We start from the raw sequence: 19589 nt of genomic DNA on the forward strand, positions 1-19589 counted from the left end.
ACGGTTACAACGGGAATGCAGTTGCATGCGAAAAATTTACAATATTTTTAAAAGAGCGTGCACGTATTTCCTGTTTTAGTGGCGAGAGAAAGCCGAAGATCGATCTGTTCCGGACATGTGTAGCTGCCATCCCCAGACTGATCCCCGACGGGATGAGCAGACAAGACCTAATCGAGCTCTTGGCCAGGTAACAACCTCTTACTTTAGACCCGGAAAAATATAAGAAGTGGTTCATGTGGTTAAACCCAGCGTTTTTATGAGCTGAGCTGAATAAAAAAAATATAATCATTTCAAATTCTTTCTAATGCCCAAATTTTTTGAGTCAGTTCTCATTCTCAACTGTATACATTCATGTACATAGAGATTGTAGGTTTTTTGTTTCCGTTGGAACGTGGCATCACACCCAATTCTCACTTATTTGTAAGAGGAAGTGAAGCTAAATATCCCCTAAAACTCGTAGACTGATACAAGTAGGGTTCATGGGTTATTAAGGCAGCAGTTAAAAAAAGGGGTGTGGCATGTCACAAAGCACGTCAGGGCAAACATTTTTAAACGGCGTCTATTTTGGAGTGACTGAGAGCCGACTCAAAACGTGTTTTTATTCGTAATGGTGTGGTTCCACCTTCTGGTCGATTTTGAGATGGAATCGCCCTCCGTTTCTTAAAAATGTGAGAAATTTAATTCGGTCCCTGGACTATACTGTATCATTGTGTTTGTGTAATGGGTCAGGTTTGAGTTTCCTCCAGAGATATTTTCTCCGAACCTCTAATTCACACGAACGTTAAATCAAAGACGAGACCCGTGAACACGCCTTCATGTACGTTTCCTACAGACTGACCATTCACATGGACGAGGAGCTGCGCGGCCTGGCATTCACCACTCTACAGGCTCTGATGGTGGATTTCACCGACTGGAGGGAGGACGTGCTCTCGGGCTTTGTGTACTTCATCGTTCGGGAGGTGACGGACGTGCACCCCACGCTGCTGGACAATGCTGTCAAGATGCTGCTGCAACTCATCGTTCAGTGGAGACAAGCAGTACAGAGCAGCAACCGCACCCAGGACACACAGGTGTGTGTGTGTGTGTGTGTGTGTGTGTGTGTGTCCCTGCTCTTACTGTTTCTCTCTTCGAGTCTCTTTTTGTGTGTAAAGGTTAAAGACAAAATAGAGTATGAATTCATTTCATATGCAAAAATAGAATTTGAAAAAGGATTGACAGAAATCCAGCCTGATGAAATGTCAGTCATGTTATGTGAAGGAGTTATAACACTGTTTCTTTGTGTGTGTTTGTGTGTTAGGGCTCTAAGGGGAGTGGGTGTCTACCTCTGGAGCGCTCTCCTGTGGTGGGCGTGCTGCATGTGGTGGAAGGTCTGGCTCTCGTGGTGCTGTGCAGCTGTAGGCCGGCCACGCGCCGTCTCGCCGTCAACGTGCTTAAAGAAGTGCGTGCGCTCCACAATGCCCTGGGCATCGCCAAGGTAACCGCTGCCATGACCACAAAGAGCATCCTTGTGTCTGTATTTTTAATGACGTGGAACCGGAACAATGTGTTTCTCACTCTGTTTCAGGGTGATGAGGAGTTGGCTGTAGATGTGATGGATAGGGTGAGCGCTTCAGTACTGGAGAGCTTCATCCATCTCACTGGTGCAGATCAGGTAGGAAATATGTGCGCGCGCAAACACGCACACACACACACACGCACGCACACACACGCTTCATCCATAAGATTTCTCCACATGATATTACATTCAGTGTATAATTTTCTGTTAGTAATTTCATGCAAGTCTACCATGGTTCCTCATGTTTTGTTTTTTTCTTCTCTCTGTGTGAAGACCAGCCTGCTGTACTGTCCCAGCGGAACAGACCTCCAGACTCTGACCGAGTGGAGCTCTTCTCCAATCAGCCATCAGTTCGACGTAGTCAGCCCGTCGCACATTTGGGTTTTTGCACACGTGACTCAGGGTCAAGACCCGTGGGTCATCAGCCTGTCCAGCTACTTACGGCAGGAGAACCTGCCCAAGCACTGCCCTACCGCGCTGAGCTATGCCTGGCATTTTGCCTCCACGCGTCTCCAGCTGCTCTCTCCACAAGTTGACATCAAGTAAAGACGTCGTGATTAAAATGTTTGTTTGTCAGGTTGTGAGCGTTAAGACATTAGTATGAAAATGATGTGGTTGGCCTTTCAGGAGTAATATTTTAACGTGTTTAAAACGTAACAATAAACCAAAACTACTCCATTTGAGGTAAACGCTCTGTTTGAGCTTTCTGATCGTATGTTTATTTTATATTACATTCGTACTCCCAAAAATGTGTACTAAATGACACGACAGCCAGTTCATTCCTAAGGATGGTTTGGGGATTTTTCTGCACCTGATTGAACTAGTCGGTTAATTACCGGGTTTAGTAAGGTGTACGAGAGCAGGAGAACCACCAAACTGTTCTAGAGTGAACTACACACCTACAAGTTTTACACACCTACTAACCCCCTCCTCCCTTTTCCACCCCTCTGCAGTAGCCCTATCAATGCTAAGAAGATGAACAGCTTGAGCAGCAGCGACTCGTACGTCGGCCTGTGGAGGAACTACCTGATCCTTTGTTGCAGCTCTACGACCTCGTCTTCGTCGTCCTCTTCAACCTCCTCCTCATCCTCAGCCACCGGCTCTGTCCGTTGTTCCCCTCCAGAGACGCTGGCGTCCACCCCGGACAGCGGGTACAGCTATGAGTCAAAGGTCAGAGAGTCGCCACATTTCTAAACTCTGTCACCTGTTTTGGGCATCATGGTGTTCAGTATAAATCGGCTTGTTCAATTTATATTCAATAACTCAATTTATTAAATGTTAAATGACCTGTTCGAGGCGAGGACAAACACACTGTTGTCCTGTTATCTAGGCTAAGGATAGTGTGTGTGTGTGTGTGTGTGTGTGTGTGTGTGTGTGCGCGCAGATCATTGGCATTCCGTCCCCCTCTTCCTTGTTCAAGCATGTGGTTCCTATGATGCGCTCTGAGAGCATGGATATAACGGAGTCTCTTGTTCTGGGGCTTGGCCGGACCAACCCTGTCGCTTTCAGGTGTGTCTATATCTGTGTGTGGTATAATACAGTGTCTGCTGTGATTTACCCTCGTCGTAAACCGTGTGTCCCCCGCGTGCTGCTGTAAATGTTTACGTGTGCATGAAGTTCATCACAGTAACTCTATGTTTTTGTATGTCTATCTATCAGAGAGCTCTTAGAGGAGCTGAACCCCATCATTAAAGAAGCTCTGGAGAGAAGGCCAGAGGTGAGCAGATTATTATTATTATTATTATTATTATTATTATTATTATTATTATTATTATATGTATTTCTCATGCCACAGTTCCTAAAGATTCAGATGCATCTTTTTTTTTTGATAAGTCCACTTGTGCTATTAGCTATTTCTGCTTATTCATCACCTTACCCTCTGTTTATGTAGAATATGAAGCGACGCCGGCGTCGTGACATCCTCAGAGTCCAGCTGGTCCGGATCTTTGAGTTGCTGGCTGACTCAGGAGTCATCAGCCAGACGTACGGGACTTTCTCTTTATCATCCGTGCTCCTGAGCAAACATCTGTTCAAATACATAAATATATGCGTTATATAGCAAGCTCTATGGTTTATTGTGATTTTATAAAAATCTAGATTATTATATATTTGTTTATTTGAGTACATTATGCCATGCAAGAACAAAACGATTCAGAGATCTTTCCGAAAGTAGGCTCCACTCATTTGAATTCACTTCTGTTTTCGCTATACACTGAAGGCATTTGGGTTTGACATCGAAAGGTATACATGAGTCGATCGATCAGACTTTCAGCTTTCGTTTTCTATTCGTTACATCTAGATGTGTTAAACACCTTCAAACACGGCACCTTTGGTGGCACACTGTCTAATTTCTTGTTGCGCAAAAGTCTAGGAACTAAGTCTTGAAGTAAATAGCATTTAATATTTGGTTGCATAACCCTAGCTTGCAATAAAGTTCATCAAGCATGTGACATTACCAAACTGTTTTCAGGCTTTTTAGCGCAGCTTCTTTCAGCTGTTGTTTGTTTTGGGTGGGGGGGTTCCTCTCTTCAGTCTCCTCTTCAGGAGATTAAATGCTGCTCAGTTGGGTTAAGGTCTGGTCTAAAACCTTCTACTTTTTCCAGCCCCTGATAAAGTCCTTTGTTGAGTTGGCACTGTGTTTTAAATCATTGTCTTGGTGCATGATAAAGTTCCTCCTGATTAATTTGGATGCATTTCTATGTAAATTTTCAAACAGAAATGTTTCTGAATTCATTTTGCTGCTACCATCATGGATAAAGATTAGTGAGACTGTTCCAGAAGCAGCCGTGATGAATAGTTTGCATCTTATGTTATGGCCTCTACTGCTCTACTGTATATTTCTGCACTTGAAGTCTTCTTCGAATGGTGGATTGTGATATCTTCACCCTTGCCCCGTGGAGGTTGTTGATGTCACTCTCTTGTTGTTGTTTTTGGGGTTTTCTTCACAGCTCACACAATATTTTCTCTCTGTGCTGTTGTTTTCCTTGGCCGACCTGTTCCACGTCTTTTTGTTAGTACACATCAGTGGTTTCTTTCTTTTTCAGGACATTCTGAATTGTGTCGTATTGGATATGCCCAATGTTTGTGCAATGGCTGTGATAGATTTTTCTCTCTTTTCTCAGCTTCAGAATGGCTTGCTTTTCTCTCAGACATCTCTCCTGATCTTCATGTCGGTTTATCCTTTTTAACAATTAATGCAGTCTTTACACTCAAAATGCAGGGCTCAAATCAAGAGTAGACATTCAGAGCTTTTAATGTTTAAGCAGTCAATCTAACAGGGCACACCTGGACAACATGAAACACCTGTCAGTCACGTGTTCCAATATTTTTAATCACTTGGAAAAATGTGTGGGTTCAGTGATACTTTTCTATTTAAAACTCTCGAAGACCATAGAGCTTATTAGTTAGTATTGTGGCTGGTGCAGAAGTCTTTTTTTCTGTATATTTTGTGGTTCTGGGCTTTAGTGACTGTGTGTTTCTGTGTGTGCATCCAGTGGGAGTGGAGGGCTGGATGGGGAGAGCCATTCTCTGAACAGTACCCTGTTAGAGTACGTAGATCTGACTCGTCAGCTGCTGGAGGCTGAGAACGACAAAGACTCGGACACACTCCGAGACATTCGCTCGCATTTCAGCGCCCTGGTGGCCAACATAATCCAAAATGTGCCAGGTACATACAGTCACACACTCCAAAATATGCACTCATAGCACTGTATTATTTGGATGCACCCATTATGCTGTGTTGTTCCTGACAGTTTCATTCTTTTCAGGAAAAGCCTTCAAATTCTTTCTTTCTTGCTTATGTAATTCGTGTGCGTGTGCGTTCCACAGTGCACCAGAGGAGGAGTATTTTCCCCCAGCAGTCTCTGAGACACAGTCTGTTCATGCTGTTCAGTCACTGGGCCGGACCCTTCAGCATCATGTTCACTCCTCTGGACCGCTACAGTGACCGGAACATGCAGATAAACAGACACCAGTACTGTGCTCTCAAAGTAAGAATACACACACACAAATACACAATGCTGCAGCATATAATGCAGCACATCAACATATAATGACCAGTAATGGCTGAAGCAGACCAACTGTCTTACACAACTTTTCAACATGTGTAGAAAGTTTTTTTTGCTTTTTTAAATAAAAAAAAAATTTAAAAATTAAATTGCACTCGTTTCCTACAGGCCATGTCTGCAGTTCTCTGTTGCGGCCCGGTGGCTGATAACGTCGGCCTGTCGTCTGATGGATACCTCTACAAATGGCTAGACAACATCCTGGATTCACAAGACCGCAAGGTAACCCACACACTCCTTTGTTAAGGATTCTGAGTGAATGAGTGATTCAGTTTTGTTTCAAACACTGCGAATGTTGTGGCGTGTGTTTTGCAGGTTCACCAGCTGGGCTGTGAGGCGGTGATGTTGCTGTTAGAGCTGAACCCAGACCAGAGCAATCTGATGTTCTGGGCCGTGGATCGCTGCTACACGGGCTCCCGCAGGGTCGCCACTGGCTGCTTCCGAGCCATCGCTAACGTCTTTCAGAACAGGTACGGCTCAGTAAAAGCTTTACGATCAGTGCTTTTGAGAATAGAGTGTGTGATTTATTATATCTTGGTCATTTTTTTCAGGGATTATCAATTTGATACAGTGGTGCTACTGAACCTGATCCTCTTTAAGGCTGCAGATTCTTCTAGAGACATCTATGAAGTGGCCATGCAGCTACTTCAGGTACAAGAAGCTCATATAGTTCCTAACATTTCTGAATATATGACTTTTTTTTGTTTGTTTGTTTTTTATTAATGCATGTATTGGGGGGATTGAAAATCACTGCTTTAGTTTAAAGTCATTGGTGTTGATGATGTAATCTGCGCCCGTGTTAGATCTTGGAGCCGAAGCTCTTCCGCTACGCCCAAAAATTGGAGATCCAGCGCACCGATGGGGTCCTGACGCCACCTTCACCGCTGCCCCACCTCTACTCGGTATCTTACTACCAGCTCAGCGAAGAGCTGGCACGAACCTACCCTGAGCTCACACTCCCCATCTTCTCAGGTACAAAACAAAGCCCAGTGTTTTTTTTCATCGCGACTCCACATCATCTGCAGCTTTTGTGGGAACAATGTCAAACATCTTGTGAAACTATAGCTGCTGTAGATAAAGCGCCGGAGCTTCTCTTTTAACACTTTGAACTGTTCGTGTTCTTGTCCAAACACAGAGGTAAGTCAGAGGATCCAGACGGCGCACCCCGGTGGTAGACAGGTGATGTTGCACTACCTGCTGCCATGGATGAACAACGTGGAGTTGGTAGACTTTAAGCCGCTGGTACGCCGGCAGGAGGAGCCCGAGGACGAAGATAACGCACGCGAACGCGAGATGATGGTCAACAGTCGACGGTGGCTCCGAGGAGAGGGTTGGGGATCTCCACAGGCGACCACCATGATCCTAAACAACCTCATGTTCATGACCGCTAAGGTACACACACACTGTAGTCCTGTAGTCACAACCCCAGGGTTTTCAATGCTGACTCCACCTCAAGGATGCCATTTTAGCACTGACTATACCTTAAAGTTTGTGTTTTGTTTGTGTGTATTCAGCATTGTTAGTACTGAAAATATTGGAAATACATGTGTAGCCTAATATATATATGTGTGTATGTGTGTATGTGTGTGTGTGTGTGTCCAGTATGGAGATGAATTTGCATGGTCCGAGATTGAGAATGTTTGGACCACTTTGGCAGATAGCTGGCCCAAAAATCTCAAGATCATCCTACACTTCCTCATCAGCATATCCGGAGTCAACAGCGAGCCAAGTCTCCTGACTTATGTGAGCGTCAACTTTTTTTAATTTATTTTTTATTTTTATAGCCAATCACACATTTTTATGGTCGCATGAAGGTCTTAACCCGTAGCATTACACACTACTGGTCAAATGTTTGGAGACACTTGAAATCTTAAAAATCTTTTGATCTGAAGGTGTATGTTATTTTTGCAGACAAAAATATAACTGTGACCAACATCATTTCTTTCATCAGAAAACTACCATTTTATTTACAAAAAATATATATTTTTAAACGGACCACTCGGAGGGAAATATTCCGAAAAGCAGCCAATAAGTGTCCAGCATACGTGTGATCTCCTTTAATACTGTTTAAAAAGCAAGCAAATGCCAAGAATACATTTCTGGAAATTCTAGGCAAAAAGGGGGTCTACTTTTGAAAATGCTAAAATATTCAATTATTTTGATTTATTTTGTTTTTTTTCTTATCACAACTATTCCCATAGTTCCATTTGTGTTCTTCCAGAGTTTTGATGACTTTTATTATTATTGTTGTTGTTGTTGTTGTTGTTGTTGTTATTATTATTATTATTATTATTATTATTATTATTATTATTATTATTATTATTATTATAAAATAAAGAATGAGTGTGTCTAAACTTTTGATCGGTAGTGTATATCAGACCTGTAATACATTAAGTACAAGAGCTCCATGTATGATATTAATAAATGTTTTTAACGTATTTGTTCTTGCAGGTGAAGCGTGTGGTGGTGTACCTGGGAAGAGATAAAACTATGCAGCTTTTGGAGGAGCTGATGACCGAGCTGGAGCTGACTGACGCCGTGAGCTCAGCTGTGACCCACATGGATAACCCACCATATTACCGTATCACCTCCTCATACAAAATCCCCTCTGTCACTGGTGAGCATCACACAATACTCTCTGAGACTGTTAATATAGTCATCAACCCCCATCTTAATAGTGAATTTGTTTGAAAATAAGCATTTGTTGTTGTTGTCTTTTGCTAATTAACAGGCACTGCATCCAGCAGTAACACTATGGTTCCTGGGCCTGATGGTCACCATGACAACAAGATCAAAGATCCCAATATCGATGACAAGTAAGCACACCGTTTACTGCCCCCTGTCTTACACAGCATCACTGCTGATCATACGTTTACCCTGTGTGCACTGTTTGGTGATGATACTGATGCTCATCTCTGTGTGCACAGTTATTCTCATTTGGATATCTACAGTGGGTTAAATAGCAATCTGAACAGACAGCACCACCGTCTGGAATCCCGTTACAGCAGCAGCTCTGGAGGCTCCTATGAAGATGAGAAAAGTGAGATCTTTCTCGTTGTTGGTTTAAAAACATTTTTTTTTTTTATAAGAGTAAGGTTGTAGTATTGAATCATCTGAGTGTTCTTAACCAGAGTTGTACGTTAACCAGATTAGACTGTGTACTTGGGTTAAAACTCTCTTCTTCTTCTTTTTTTTTTTTTCTTTTTCCACCTTTCTAGGTGACTCTATGCCAGTTTATGCTAACTGGCGTTTGAAGGTCATGGAACATAACTGTCCTGAGCCCCTTCCATTCCCACCCACGGGAGGCTGCTGGTCTCCACTGGTTGACTATTTGCCAGAAACCACTGCACCTGGAGTTTCTCTTCACAGGTTATATATGTTTCCATTTATTTATTTGTTTGGCAAATGTCTTTATCCAGAAAGACTTACAAAAGACGCAAACCTGTAGCCATGCCAACAGTGATATAAATGCTGAAGGACTTGATTTCCATAATTTTAGTACAAGATGGTTTTGTGTTTGTGTATATATGGCATACCATATTTCATAGTTTAATATGAGACTCTGGAATATGTTTATAATAAACTGCGCCGTTCGTCAAGATCAGTGTTTTTTTTCCCCCCTGCTTACATTCCAACCTTTCTGCAGGTGTAACATCGCTGTGATCCTGCTCACTGACCTGATTGTGGACCACGGAGTCAAAGTGGAATGGAGCGCTTACCTCCATCTTCTAGTGCATGCCCTCTTCATAGGTAAATTAGTCACATGCTAATACAGTCATGCTGCAAAAATAAGTACACCCCATGGAAATTGTTGCTTTTTTTATATATACATATTTGGATAAGCAAACATTAAACTGTGTCTATTAATGAAGTTGATATACTTGGACAAAACCACGAGGAAAATGAGCATTTTCAATCATTTATTCAACAGAAATATTAATAGATTTTATATTCTTCTGTTGTAAAAGTAAATACACCCTGGGCCTCAGAAGCTAGCTTTGCCCCCTGTAGGCGTTTTGCATGATTGTCCACCAGGCTTGCTGGAATTTTTGAAAACTCTTGAATTGCAATTATATTTCAGTTGTAAGATCTTTGAGGGGTTTTCTTAAATGTCCTGCCCATTTTCAAATCCTGATTCAATTTCTGATTTTATGGATACTACAAAATGTCAATTGTATGTCATTTGATAATGTATCAACTTTTTTAATAGGCATTGTTTCAAAGAGCCAACAATGTCCATGGGGTGTACTTATTTTCTCACATGTCTGTATGTTTCCGACACTTGCCCTGCACATGCAGCTGCATATACTAACTGTATGCAGGTATTTATTTATTTATTTGTTTGTTTATTTATTATTTATTTATTTCCTTCCTTCATTGACAGATATTTCCTACAATGTTTTCTAACAATGTCAAGAAACAATGTAATTTCACTTATAACATTTAGGCTACTCTTCTAAACACCATGAATAATTGACCCAGAACAATGTAGCATTTACCTGGTGGAAAAAAATCAGTTTAATGAATGTGAAAGGATGTGAAAAAGCAGTTTGCTTCTAATATAATAAATTAGCCAATTTTCAGCTACTGAGCTGGAGTGTGGTTTTATTTTTCTTTCTGTCTGAAAAAGACCAAAAATGGAGGAACTAATAATTATGAAGTACAAGTCACACTATGTTTCCCTCCTTGTTTGGTCGTATTCATTTATAGCCACCTGATGAGAGGAAATAACCTACTATTGGTAAGTTTGTGCTGGCAGGTTGCTTATGCAGCAGTTTGTTTATTTCTGATTCTCTGTAGGTTTTGACCACCAGCACCCAGAGGTCTATGAGCACTGCAAGCGTCTGCTGCTCCACCTGCTGGTTGTCCAGGGAACCAACAACAGTGTCCAATCGCTGGCCTCCGTTCTGCTGCGTAACCGCGAGTTCCACGAGCCCAGGGTTCTCACAGTTAAACCCATCCCTCAAGAGTTCAACCTCACAGGTGTGTGTGTGTGTGTGTATATATGCACAATAGCTTGTAGATTAGTAGTTCATTTTTTTTACCCCCAAAGTAAAATAAGTTAAGTAACATCAGGTCAGATGTTTCCAGCAGGTTCATCTGTGGTGTTTTCTTTTTTTTGTTTGTTTGTTTGTTTTGGGTTTTTTTTTTCTCTCCTACCCCTCTCAGGTGTGTCAGAGTTGGCTCCAGAATACCAGCCTTCCCCAATGACAGACTCTGGTTTGAGTTCCAGCTCCACTTCCTCCAGTATCAGTCTAGGTGGCACAGCTCTGCCACACCTTCCCCACACGCTGCTCAGCGAGGTACAGCTGTCTGCCGAACAGGACGAGAAAGTTAAAAACCTAATCGAGTTCATCAGCTCCAGGTAAGCGTCGGTGCGAGGCGCACTTTTAAAACATGTGTACATGTGGTTAACGCTGTAAATAGCAGATAATACTGATTATGAACAACAGTGTGTAGGTATTTTTATGTCGTATGCGTCTAGTGTTCAAGTACATATCTTGAACCCGTGTCACCATTGACGTTGACACTGGAGGTGTAGATGGAGCCTGCTAACTTGTTTTGTGTGAGAGAATGTTGAGGAGAGCCTATGCACACAGTAGTAGTAAGCTGCAGACCTGTCTGTGCTGAGGCTTTGTTTGTTGTCTTGTGTCCACAGCCGTGTCTAACTGGAGAGGGTATTGTTGCTTTGCATGCGAGTGTGTGTGTGTGTGTGTGTGTGTGTGTGTGTGTGTGTGTGAACTCAGATTTTCGTGTGCAAATTCATAGCTGATCGTATTTTAGAAGCTGCGTGTCGATTTGTCGTGCTCTACCGGGTCACTTCCTAGACTTATCGTGATGTTCGTACGCCTGGTTCGTAGGAAGCGAGGTCCGTTGTGGAATCACGAGGACATGTCTCCTAAAAACACCAACATCAAGAGTGCCGAGCAGCTCAGCGTCTTCCTTAGACACGTTGTTACCGTCTTCAAACAGAGCCAGTCAGGTTAGTTTGTGCTTTCATTTGTTTGATTTTTTTTCTTTTCCCTATTCTCTTACTAATCAGGGATGTTGTGTACTAAGAGCAGTCTCTACATGATGGTACCTTCATGTGTGTTTATGAACAGGATTCCAGTTGGAGCAGCTGTTAAGTGAAGTGGCCTTGCAGACTGCTCTGTCATGCTCCTCTCGCCACTATGCCGGTCGTTCTTTCCAGATCTTTAGGGCTCTGAAACAGCCACTCACGGCCTCCACTCTCTCAGATGTGCTGTCGCGTCTAGTGGAAACTGTGGGAGACCCAGGAGAGGAGGCTCAGGTAGCAAACATCAGCAATGTAGAGCACTAGTCTTTTATAATGGTGATGGAGAAAAGGGTTATTAGACTTTTAAATATGAAAACCGTTGAGGTACTGATGAAGGGTACTTCTGTTCTCTTGTGTACGATTCATCGTTGCACAAAAAAGGATTTTGCATAATTGTCCATCGAGAAATAGTGATTTTTACCTGCATTTATTCGATTTTTTAAATAATTTTTTTAAGTCCGTCACCATTCACATGCAGAAAAAGAAAGTAATGTTAACAAATAATATCATTAGGTGCGTGCCGATTCATGTACTTCCCAATTTGTGCACTGTTCTTTGAGTAGTGTCTTCAAAATAAAAATTCCAAATAGAAAAACTACACTTTACATACCTGGATGATGCACTTAATAAACTGAAAAAAGTGTGGGATGTCAGACACTTCATGCACTCAACTGTCATAGGTTCAATTACATAGCAGAGGGGGAGGGGCTATCAGACTCCGATGTTGAATGAAAAAATAACCTTATAAAATTCATACACTACACGGTTGAGTGCAGAAGTGCATAGTGCAACATTTGGGACACAACTTGGGTCATGTTTAACTAGCACCACACACTCCACCCCAGCTATTCGTAAGTTCAAATACATACTGGTTCTTTAAGTAGCGAAGAAAACGAACAAACTGGTCCAACAACATCCAAACAGTCAGAACATGGCCACATCTCTCCTTCCCTGTTAATAATGATGCCTGCAGCTCTCAAAGCCTCCTGCACTAACAATCCTAGCAAGAATAGCTTAAGTATCATTAACTATACCTTTAATTACAGTAATGTGTTTGGGAACTCTTATGTTTGTTATTAAATGAATCAAGCAATCATATCCAAACACAATGCCTTACTTCCTTCACTCAAACTTACTCGCTTTCTCTTTCCTTCTGTCATCCCAGGGCTTTGTGATAGAGCTGCTATTAACTTTGGAGTCTGGTATAGATACCCTGGCTGATAGCATGAAGAACTATGACTTCCTCACGGCATTATCACAGTAAGTGATATTTAAATGGTTATTATTATTATTAGCACACTGTTAGGTTCTCACCTGGTAAAGTGGTTAGAAAAAACATAAAGGCGTTCACGAGCTTTTAAAGTCTAACTAACATTTCAACATTTCTGCAGAGCTTCGTGCCATGATCCTTTGCTAGGTACCAAATTTGCCATCAACAGGAAAAGCACGGGCCAGCTGAACTTGAGCACTGGTGGCCTATTGCACGTGCACTTCAGCCATATACGCAGTAACTCGCTCCGCGCCAGTCTCATGGGCGAGCGCAGGGGCGATCGGAGGAGGAGCAACACGCTAGACGTGGCCGAGCGCACAGGAGCCAACCACGGCAACCTGGCCCGCACGCGCAGCTTATCATCCCTCTGTGAGGGCGGCGTGATGGCTGGTGGGGGAAAGGGTGGCCCTGGCCCCGGGACTTGTACAGGAGACCCAGGCCCGCCTGCGGACCCCACGAACCTGCTTGCGACGCTCTTCTGGATTGCAGCGTCGCTCCTGGAGTCAGACTATGAGTTTGAGTACCTGCTGGCGTTGCGCCTGCTGAACAGGCTGCTGGCCCAGCTGCCCCTGGACAAAGCTGACAGCAGGGAGCGACTGGAGCGCGTACAGGCCAAGCTGCGCTGGTACAACTTCCCTGGCTTGCTGCAGCTCTTCCTCAAGGGCTTCACCTCAGCTGCCACGCAGGAGCTCACTATACACCTGCTGAGCAAGCTCATCAGTGTGTGTCGACACGCTCTCGTAGACCCCTCACAGGTGGCAGGTCAGAGCAGCAGCATCATCATCATAATAATAATAATAATAATAATAATTTGAACTTTGATGTCAATACCAGATGTAGTATTTTGAATGTCCGTATCAAATTGATGCATTTAAGCACGAGTGCAGTTATACTAAATACTGAATTCAGTACAACAGCATGATCCCGAGTGCAATATCGCTTTCACAGAACAACAGTTCTATAAACAAGCAATGAATATCGAGTACCTGACATTTCAGACACATTATGGCCAAATATTCTGTTTATTTTTGCTCCGCTAAAGGAAACCGATCCCGAATAAGCCCCAGATGGATAGAGGGTTGCATGTTGCCATGCCGACGCAGAGACTCACCGACAGCCCTTTAGCATGCGAGCTTGCTGCTCGTTGAGCTCACATTGATTTTGTACAAATCCTGCGAAATTGGCTTCGCTTCATCCTTTTCATCTTCATCTAATAGGCTTTCGTAATTTAATTCCAAAAATATATTCGCGAAAAAGCGATGCCCGCTGATGATGTCACTAACTCTACTGTAATAACCGTTTCGGCGCAGCACAGCGGAGTGATACGAACAGGAAAACACCTCAGAGCGATTATTTTTAATATAAATCGCTCTTGGATCGCTCCTTGTCCAATCAGATTAGTGAACCGGAATTAACTGTTGTATAAACGTAAATAAATACACATGCTCAGCACCCGCAATTCAGATTATTAGCTGTGAGCTGAATTATCATTTCTTTCTTTTTTGTAATGAATGCAAAGCTCCTCGTAAGTTAAATAAAACAAATATGGGATTCAAACTTGGTTTAATTTAATATTTTGTAAAGTTACATGTTGGAGACGCACAGCACTGACCCGGACTCAGGGGGCAAGATCTATTAAATGCTGTAAAGAAAGTTGCTTTCAAAAATAATGAAATGAACATTTTGTTTTTAGGAAATTAGCTGGTAACAAGTTTTACTGAGCATCCTGGAGAATCTTCCGCGCTCTGGCTGTCGTACAAACCCAGCAGCCATCGTTATTATTATTATTATTATTATTATTATTATTATTAGTAGTAGTAGTAGTAGTAGTAGTAGTATTTTATTTTATTTTTTCCTCTGAAGAGTGGTCTTTTACGTAATATGTCACTTTCTTTTCTGACATACAAACATTTTTCTGTAACATAATTTTTTTTTTGTCAGAAACGTAATGTTTGGAAATCTAAAATGACTTATAAGGCAAAAGTTTGGGAATCCGTGTTTTTAAGTAAATCAAAAACAACTTTGAAAAGAACCTGATGTCAGCAGTCCCACAGATTTAAATGTAAATTAAACAATTTTCCGTATACAGGTTTCAGTTTAAACACACCTTTCTCTTTTAGATTTTTCTATTTGTACCCAATTTAGTAATCTATGAAAGCCTGTTTCCACCACAAAGGAAAAAAATGTTTTTTTTTAAAAGATAAATGTGAATTTATTTCTCGCAATTGTGAGTTTAAATCGTGAGTAAATATGAGTTAACGTCTCATAATTCTGACTTTTTTCCCCTCAGAATTATGAGTTTATTTCTCGCAATTATAAAATTCTTCCTCACAATTTTAATGTCTCTCAGTTCTGAAGTTAGTCACATTTCAGGTACTTCATAAAGTGGACGTCTATATTACGAGAGAAAAAAAGTCTGAATTATGAGATTTACACTCGTAATTGCGAAAAGTCAGAATTGTGCTTGGTGGTTAAGATGATTGGAAGGTAGTGAGTTCAAATCCCAGCACCGCCAAGCTGCGACTGTTGGGCTGTTGAGCAAGGCCCTTAACCCTCAACTGCTCAGCGGCCCTTACCCCCACCCCCCACCCCCCACACACTCACACACACACACACACACACACACACACACACACACACACACAAACACAAAAGAAAAGGAAGTTCCTACTTTGAACACTGGATGGCGCTTTAAATACATACACCGAATATAAAAACAAATCAACTCCCTATTACCTTTTCGCCCACTTCAAAACATTAAAGTTTTATAGGCCGTACATATACAGTAATGTTACCGGTCTTTCAGCTGGACATGGTGGCACCAAACAATTTTACAGTTAGACGTTGATTCTATAAACGAATCTCTAAATCATTCTCTATTTTTCCCTCATAGTTTTCTCTTTTTCTTCTTCTTATTTTATTTTTTTACTTTCAGGTTTTCCACTGAATATCCTGTGCCTGCTTCCTCACCTGATCCAGCACTTTGACAGCCCCACAGCATTCTGCAAGGAGACAGCGGACCGCATCGCCAAAGTCTGCGCCGAGGAGAAGTCGGCCACGCTGGCCAACCTGGCACACATGATGAGTCTGTACTCCACACACAGCTACTCACGAGACAGCACCAACTGGATCAACGTGGTTTGCCGCTACCTCCACGACGCTTTCGCAGACATCACCTTTAACCTCATAACATATCTAGCTGAGGTGAGGCTAGAACTATAGCGTCGATTTATATTCAGGGTTTTTTTGTGGGTGAAATAAATGCACTTGTAAATTCTTCTTTGAATTTCTATTTTCAGTTACTAGAGAAAGGGCTACCCAGCATGCAACAGTCTCTGCTGCAGATCATTTACAGCCTGCTGAGTCACATAGACTTGTCAGCTGCCCCTGTCAAACAGTTCAACCTCGAGATCATGAAGATCATAGGCAAATATGTACAGGTGGGTACAAAACACAACATCCTTTTTTAGGCATTTTTCATACATTATACTGATTAAAACTGAAATGTTAGAGCATCCACTATATCAGCCTCTCTCTTTTTACCGTTCTCAACAAATGCTTGTTGCCGTATAAATGTTTGTGTCAGTGAAGGAGTCTGCTGTTCTTTACCTATGGCAATATCTGGAATAATACGAGACAATTTTAGCAGCTTGCTGAAAGAACTATTTAAGGAAAAGTCATGTTTATTGAATTGCAAACTTTGCGATGATGGTCTTGACGTGAGATTGTAAAGAAGTGGATGTATGTAGTTAGAAAATGGGCATGTTTTAAGTTTGGCACTGTATATTCATTGTTAAAGAAAAATACTACTCAGATGGGATACAATTTCCGGGCATTGGATAAGCGATCTTTATAAATCACAGAGGTGGGCGTGTCTTCACAACGTACGTGTGGTCACCTAATTAAAAATGCTACACGCATCTCTTATTAATACAAACTTTATTATAAGTGCTCGTTTTAGGGCTTGTGGTCCTGAGCATTTGTAGGTCACATGACCATAACACGTACAGTGCCCTCTACTAAATATTGGCACCCTTGGTAAATATGAGCAAAGAAGGCTGTGTAACCTTGTGATCTTTTGTTTAAAAAAAAATCACAAAAATACTCTGCTCTCATGGATATCAAACAATTGCAAACACAACACTGGTTTATCACCAAAAAAATATTTGTTAAATATAGGTGTGCAACAGTTATTGGCTCCCTTTTAGTTGTTACTTTGTGCTACCTCCCTTTGCCAAAATAAGATTTTGGTTCATTGTCCTGCTGGAAGATCCAACCATGGCCCATTTTAAGCTTTGGCACCCCTGTGAATTAATATGAAAAAAATATATATTCCCATTGATATTTTACATTTGTTTTAGTACACCTGGGTGACTAGGAACAGTAAATTGTTCAACCATGACTTCCTGTTTCACAGAGGTATAAATATGAGGTGACACACGGGCCAAATACCCTTAGCCATTCATAACAATGGGTAAGACCAAGGAATATGGATGTGATGTGCAGCAAAAGGTTGTTGAGCTTCACAAAATTGGAAGTGGCTATAAGTAAATGGCACAAGCATTGAAAATGCCCATTTCCACCATCAGGGCAATAATTAAGAAGTCCCTGTCAACTGGAAATGTTATGAAGACAATTTTTCACAGCCTTCCTTGCTCATATTTACCAAGGGTGCCAATATTATTAGTTGAGGGCACTATGTAAGATATACACTTTGTAAGAGTTTTAAACTCGACCTTTACTGTTGACGTTCCGATTAAACAGTCTTACAAATCATTTTTGTCTTATTCTCGTAAATGATCATCAAATCCATAACAGAGCATATGTGATTTAATCCAGAGCCCGTACTGGAAAGAGGCCCAGAACATTCTGAAGTTGGTGGTGTCCCGCTCCGCCTGTTTGGTGGTACCTGACGAGGTGCAGCGCTCCTACAGTGCCGAGTCGTCAGGCTCACCTGAAATCACCTTCGCACGCATCTTCAACAACGCTTCCAAAGAGCTGCCTGGCAAAACACTAGACTTTCACTTTGACATCTCAGAGGTAAACAAATTTTTTTTTTTTTTTTTTTATTTTCCCCTAATGTGTATTAGTTCTTCCAAGGTTAATATAATGATGATGATAACTATAATAACTCTCCTTTGACCTTTAACCTCCTAGACACCCATAATAGGGCACAAGTACGGAGATCAGCGCAATGCGGCCGGTCGTAACGGAAAACCTCAGGTCATTGCTGTAACCAGGAGCACATCCTCCACATCATCTGGGTCAAACTCGAACGGCCTGGTCCCGGTCAGCTGGAAGAGACCTCAGCTGTCCCAGGTACAATGATTAAAACCTTTTCATTCTTTCACCTCATTTTCCCAAACCTCAACTTCTGTAGGGCCATATCACTGTAAAAATATATACACACACACACACACACACACACACACACACACACACACATATATATATATATATATATATATATATATATATATATATATATATATATATATATATATATATATATATATATATATATTTTACACACACACACACACTAGTATGTTTACTATTTCCTTTGTTGCTTTGATTCCAGAGGAGAACTCGAGAGAAGCTGATGAACGTCCTGTCTTTGTGTGGACCAGAGACTGGCATGCCAAAAAATCCTTCAGTAAGTGTAATGACTGATTTCAGTACCATCAAGTCAGCACTTTCACATTCCCCTTGTATTGTTAGAACTGTTCTATGTAATACTCTGCTTTTCTTGCAGGTGGTGTTCTCCTCAAACGAGGACCTGGATGCAGGTGATCAGCAGACCAGCCTTATCCCGACAGTAGAGGAAGTGACACGGGAGGAGGATGGGCAGGCAGAAGACGCAGGAAGTGAGCAGCAGTTTGGCGTGTTCAAGGACTTTGACTTCCTGGATGTAGAATTGGAAGATGCTGAGGTGAGACCTGATCCTTGCGAATAGATAACATTTCAAGTTTCCTCGTTGTCCCTAATGTCTCTCGAAAGCCACAGGGAAGAAATGTGTACCGTCAGTTCATTAGCAGATATTCTTATCGATAAGATTCCCTGTAGCGTAAAACGAATACCCCTAAAATCTGTCGCCTTTTATACTCATACAGACTACATGCTTGGAAATAACGATAGACATCCCTAGATTTGATCTTATTTAATAAAAGAACATCTAAACTACGGCTTATCTGCGCAGATGTTTTGGTCATGATAAAGACTTGTGGTTCGCTATAAGGCTAACTTGCTAGTGTATGTTGGAGTAGTCGTGGGAGTATAAATCTTATATTTTTACCCGTATAACACCAACCATGACCAGCAAAACTGCACAAACTACAGTCCTGTACCATCCCACAAGTCTTTGATGCTAATATTAGTCCAAGGTAAAGACCATACAAGGCTATTCTGGTTTTGTGGCTTGTGATTATTTGCTGCTTAATGCATCGTGCAGTTTTTCTTTTATTACAATTGGTCTAAACCCAGCTTTACAATATTTTGCCCGATATTGCACATCGTAAAAGGATCATCTTTGGTTGGGAGTGTGTGACGCTTACTCTCCAATTTAGCCTCTTTCTGTAGACATCCATTTCTTATTTTGTGTGTGATTTCTGTGTATGAGTGATTTTTGGATGGAAGGTAAGT

General features: G+C 41.7%; 1 protein-coding gene across 9 annotated transcripts in view; it reads left to right on the top strand.

Moving 5' to 3' along the window:
• fryl (furry homolog, like) overlaps nt 1-19589 on the top strand; it is a 94896-nt gene that overhangs the window by 56532 nt on the left and 18775 nt on the right. For all 9 annotated transcript variants that reach the window (XM_017455657.3, XM_017455653.3, XM_017455651.3 and 6 more), the window contains 34 exons: nt 80-187; nt 833-1070; nt 1298-1474; nt 1565-1651; nt 1829-2097; nt 2509-2725; nt 2940-3064; nt 3215-3272; nt 3447-3538; nt 5050-5222; nt 5384-5544; nt 5731-5841; nt 5935-6089; nt 6171-6270; nt 6423-6591; nt 6755-7011; nt 7222-7362; nt 8071-8236; nt 8351-8435; nt 8547-8659; nt 8838-8988; nt 9266-9369; nt 10420-10602; nt 10789-10984; nt 11481-11602; nt 11724-11911; nt 12843-12937; nt 13069-13709; nt 15883-16151; nt 16247-16387; nt 17787-17987; nt 18105-18266; nt 18529-18603; nt 18703-18879. In XM_017455657.3, the coding sequence (XP_017311146.1) occupies nt 80-187; nt 833-1070; nt 1298-1474; nt 1565-1651; nt 1829-2097; nt 2509-2725; nt 2940-3064; nt 3215-3272; nt 3447-3538; nt 5050-5222; nt 5384-5544; nt 5731-5841; nt 5935-6089; nt 6171-6270; nt 6423-6591; nt 6755-7011; nt 7222-7362; nt 8071-8236; nt 8351-8435; nt 8547-8659; nt 8838-8988; nt 9266-9369; nt 10420-10602; nt 10789-10984; nt 11481-11602; nt 11724-11911; nt 12843-12937; nt 13069-13709; nt 15883-16151; nt 16247-16387; nt 17787-17987; nt 18105-18266; nt 18529-18603; nt 18703-18879 (5707 nt within the window). The remainder of the gene's footprint in view (nt 1-79; nt 188-832; nt 1071-1297; nt 1475-1564; nt 1652-1828; nt 2098-2508; nt 2726-2939; nt 3065-3214; nt 3273-3446; nt 3539-5049; nt 5223-5383; nt 5545-5730; nt 5842-5934; nt 6090-6170; nt 6271-6422; nt 6592-6754; nt 7012-7221; nt 7363-8070; nt 8237-8350; nt 8436-8546; nt 8660-8837; nt 8989-9265; nt 9370-10419; nt 10603-10788; nt 10985-11480; nt 11603-11723; nt 11912-12842; nt 12938-13068; nt 13710-15882; nt 16152-16246; nt 16388-17786; nt 17988-18104; nt 18267-18528; nt 18604-18702; nt 18880-19589) is intronic.

Source organism: Ictalurus punctatus, chromosome 25, assembly GCF_001660625.3.
Source record: "Ictalurus punctatus breed USDA103 chromosome 25, Coco_2.0, whole genome shotgun sequence".
Classification (NCBI taxonomy): Eukaryota; Metazoa; Chordata; class Actinopteri; order Siluriformes; family Ictaluridae; genus Ictalurus; species Ictalurus punctatus.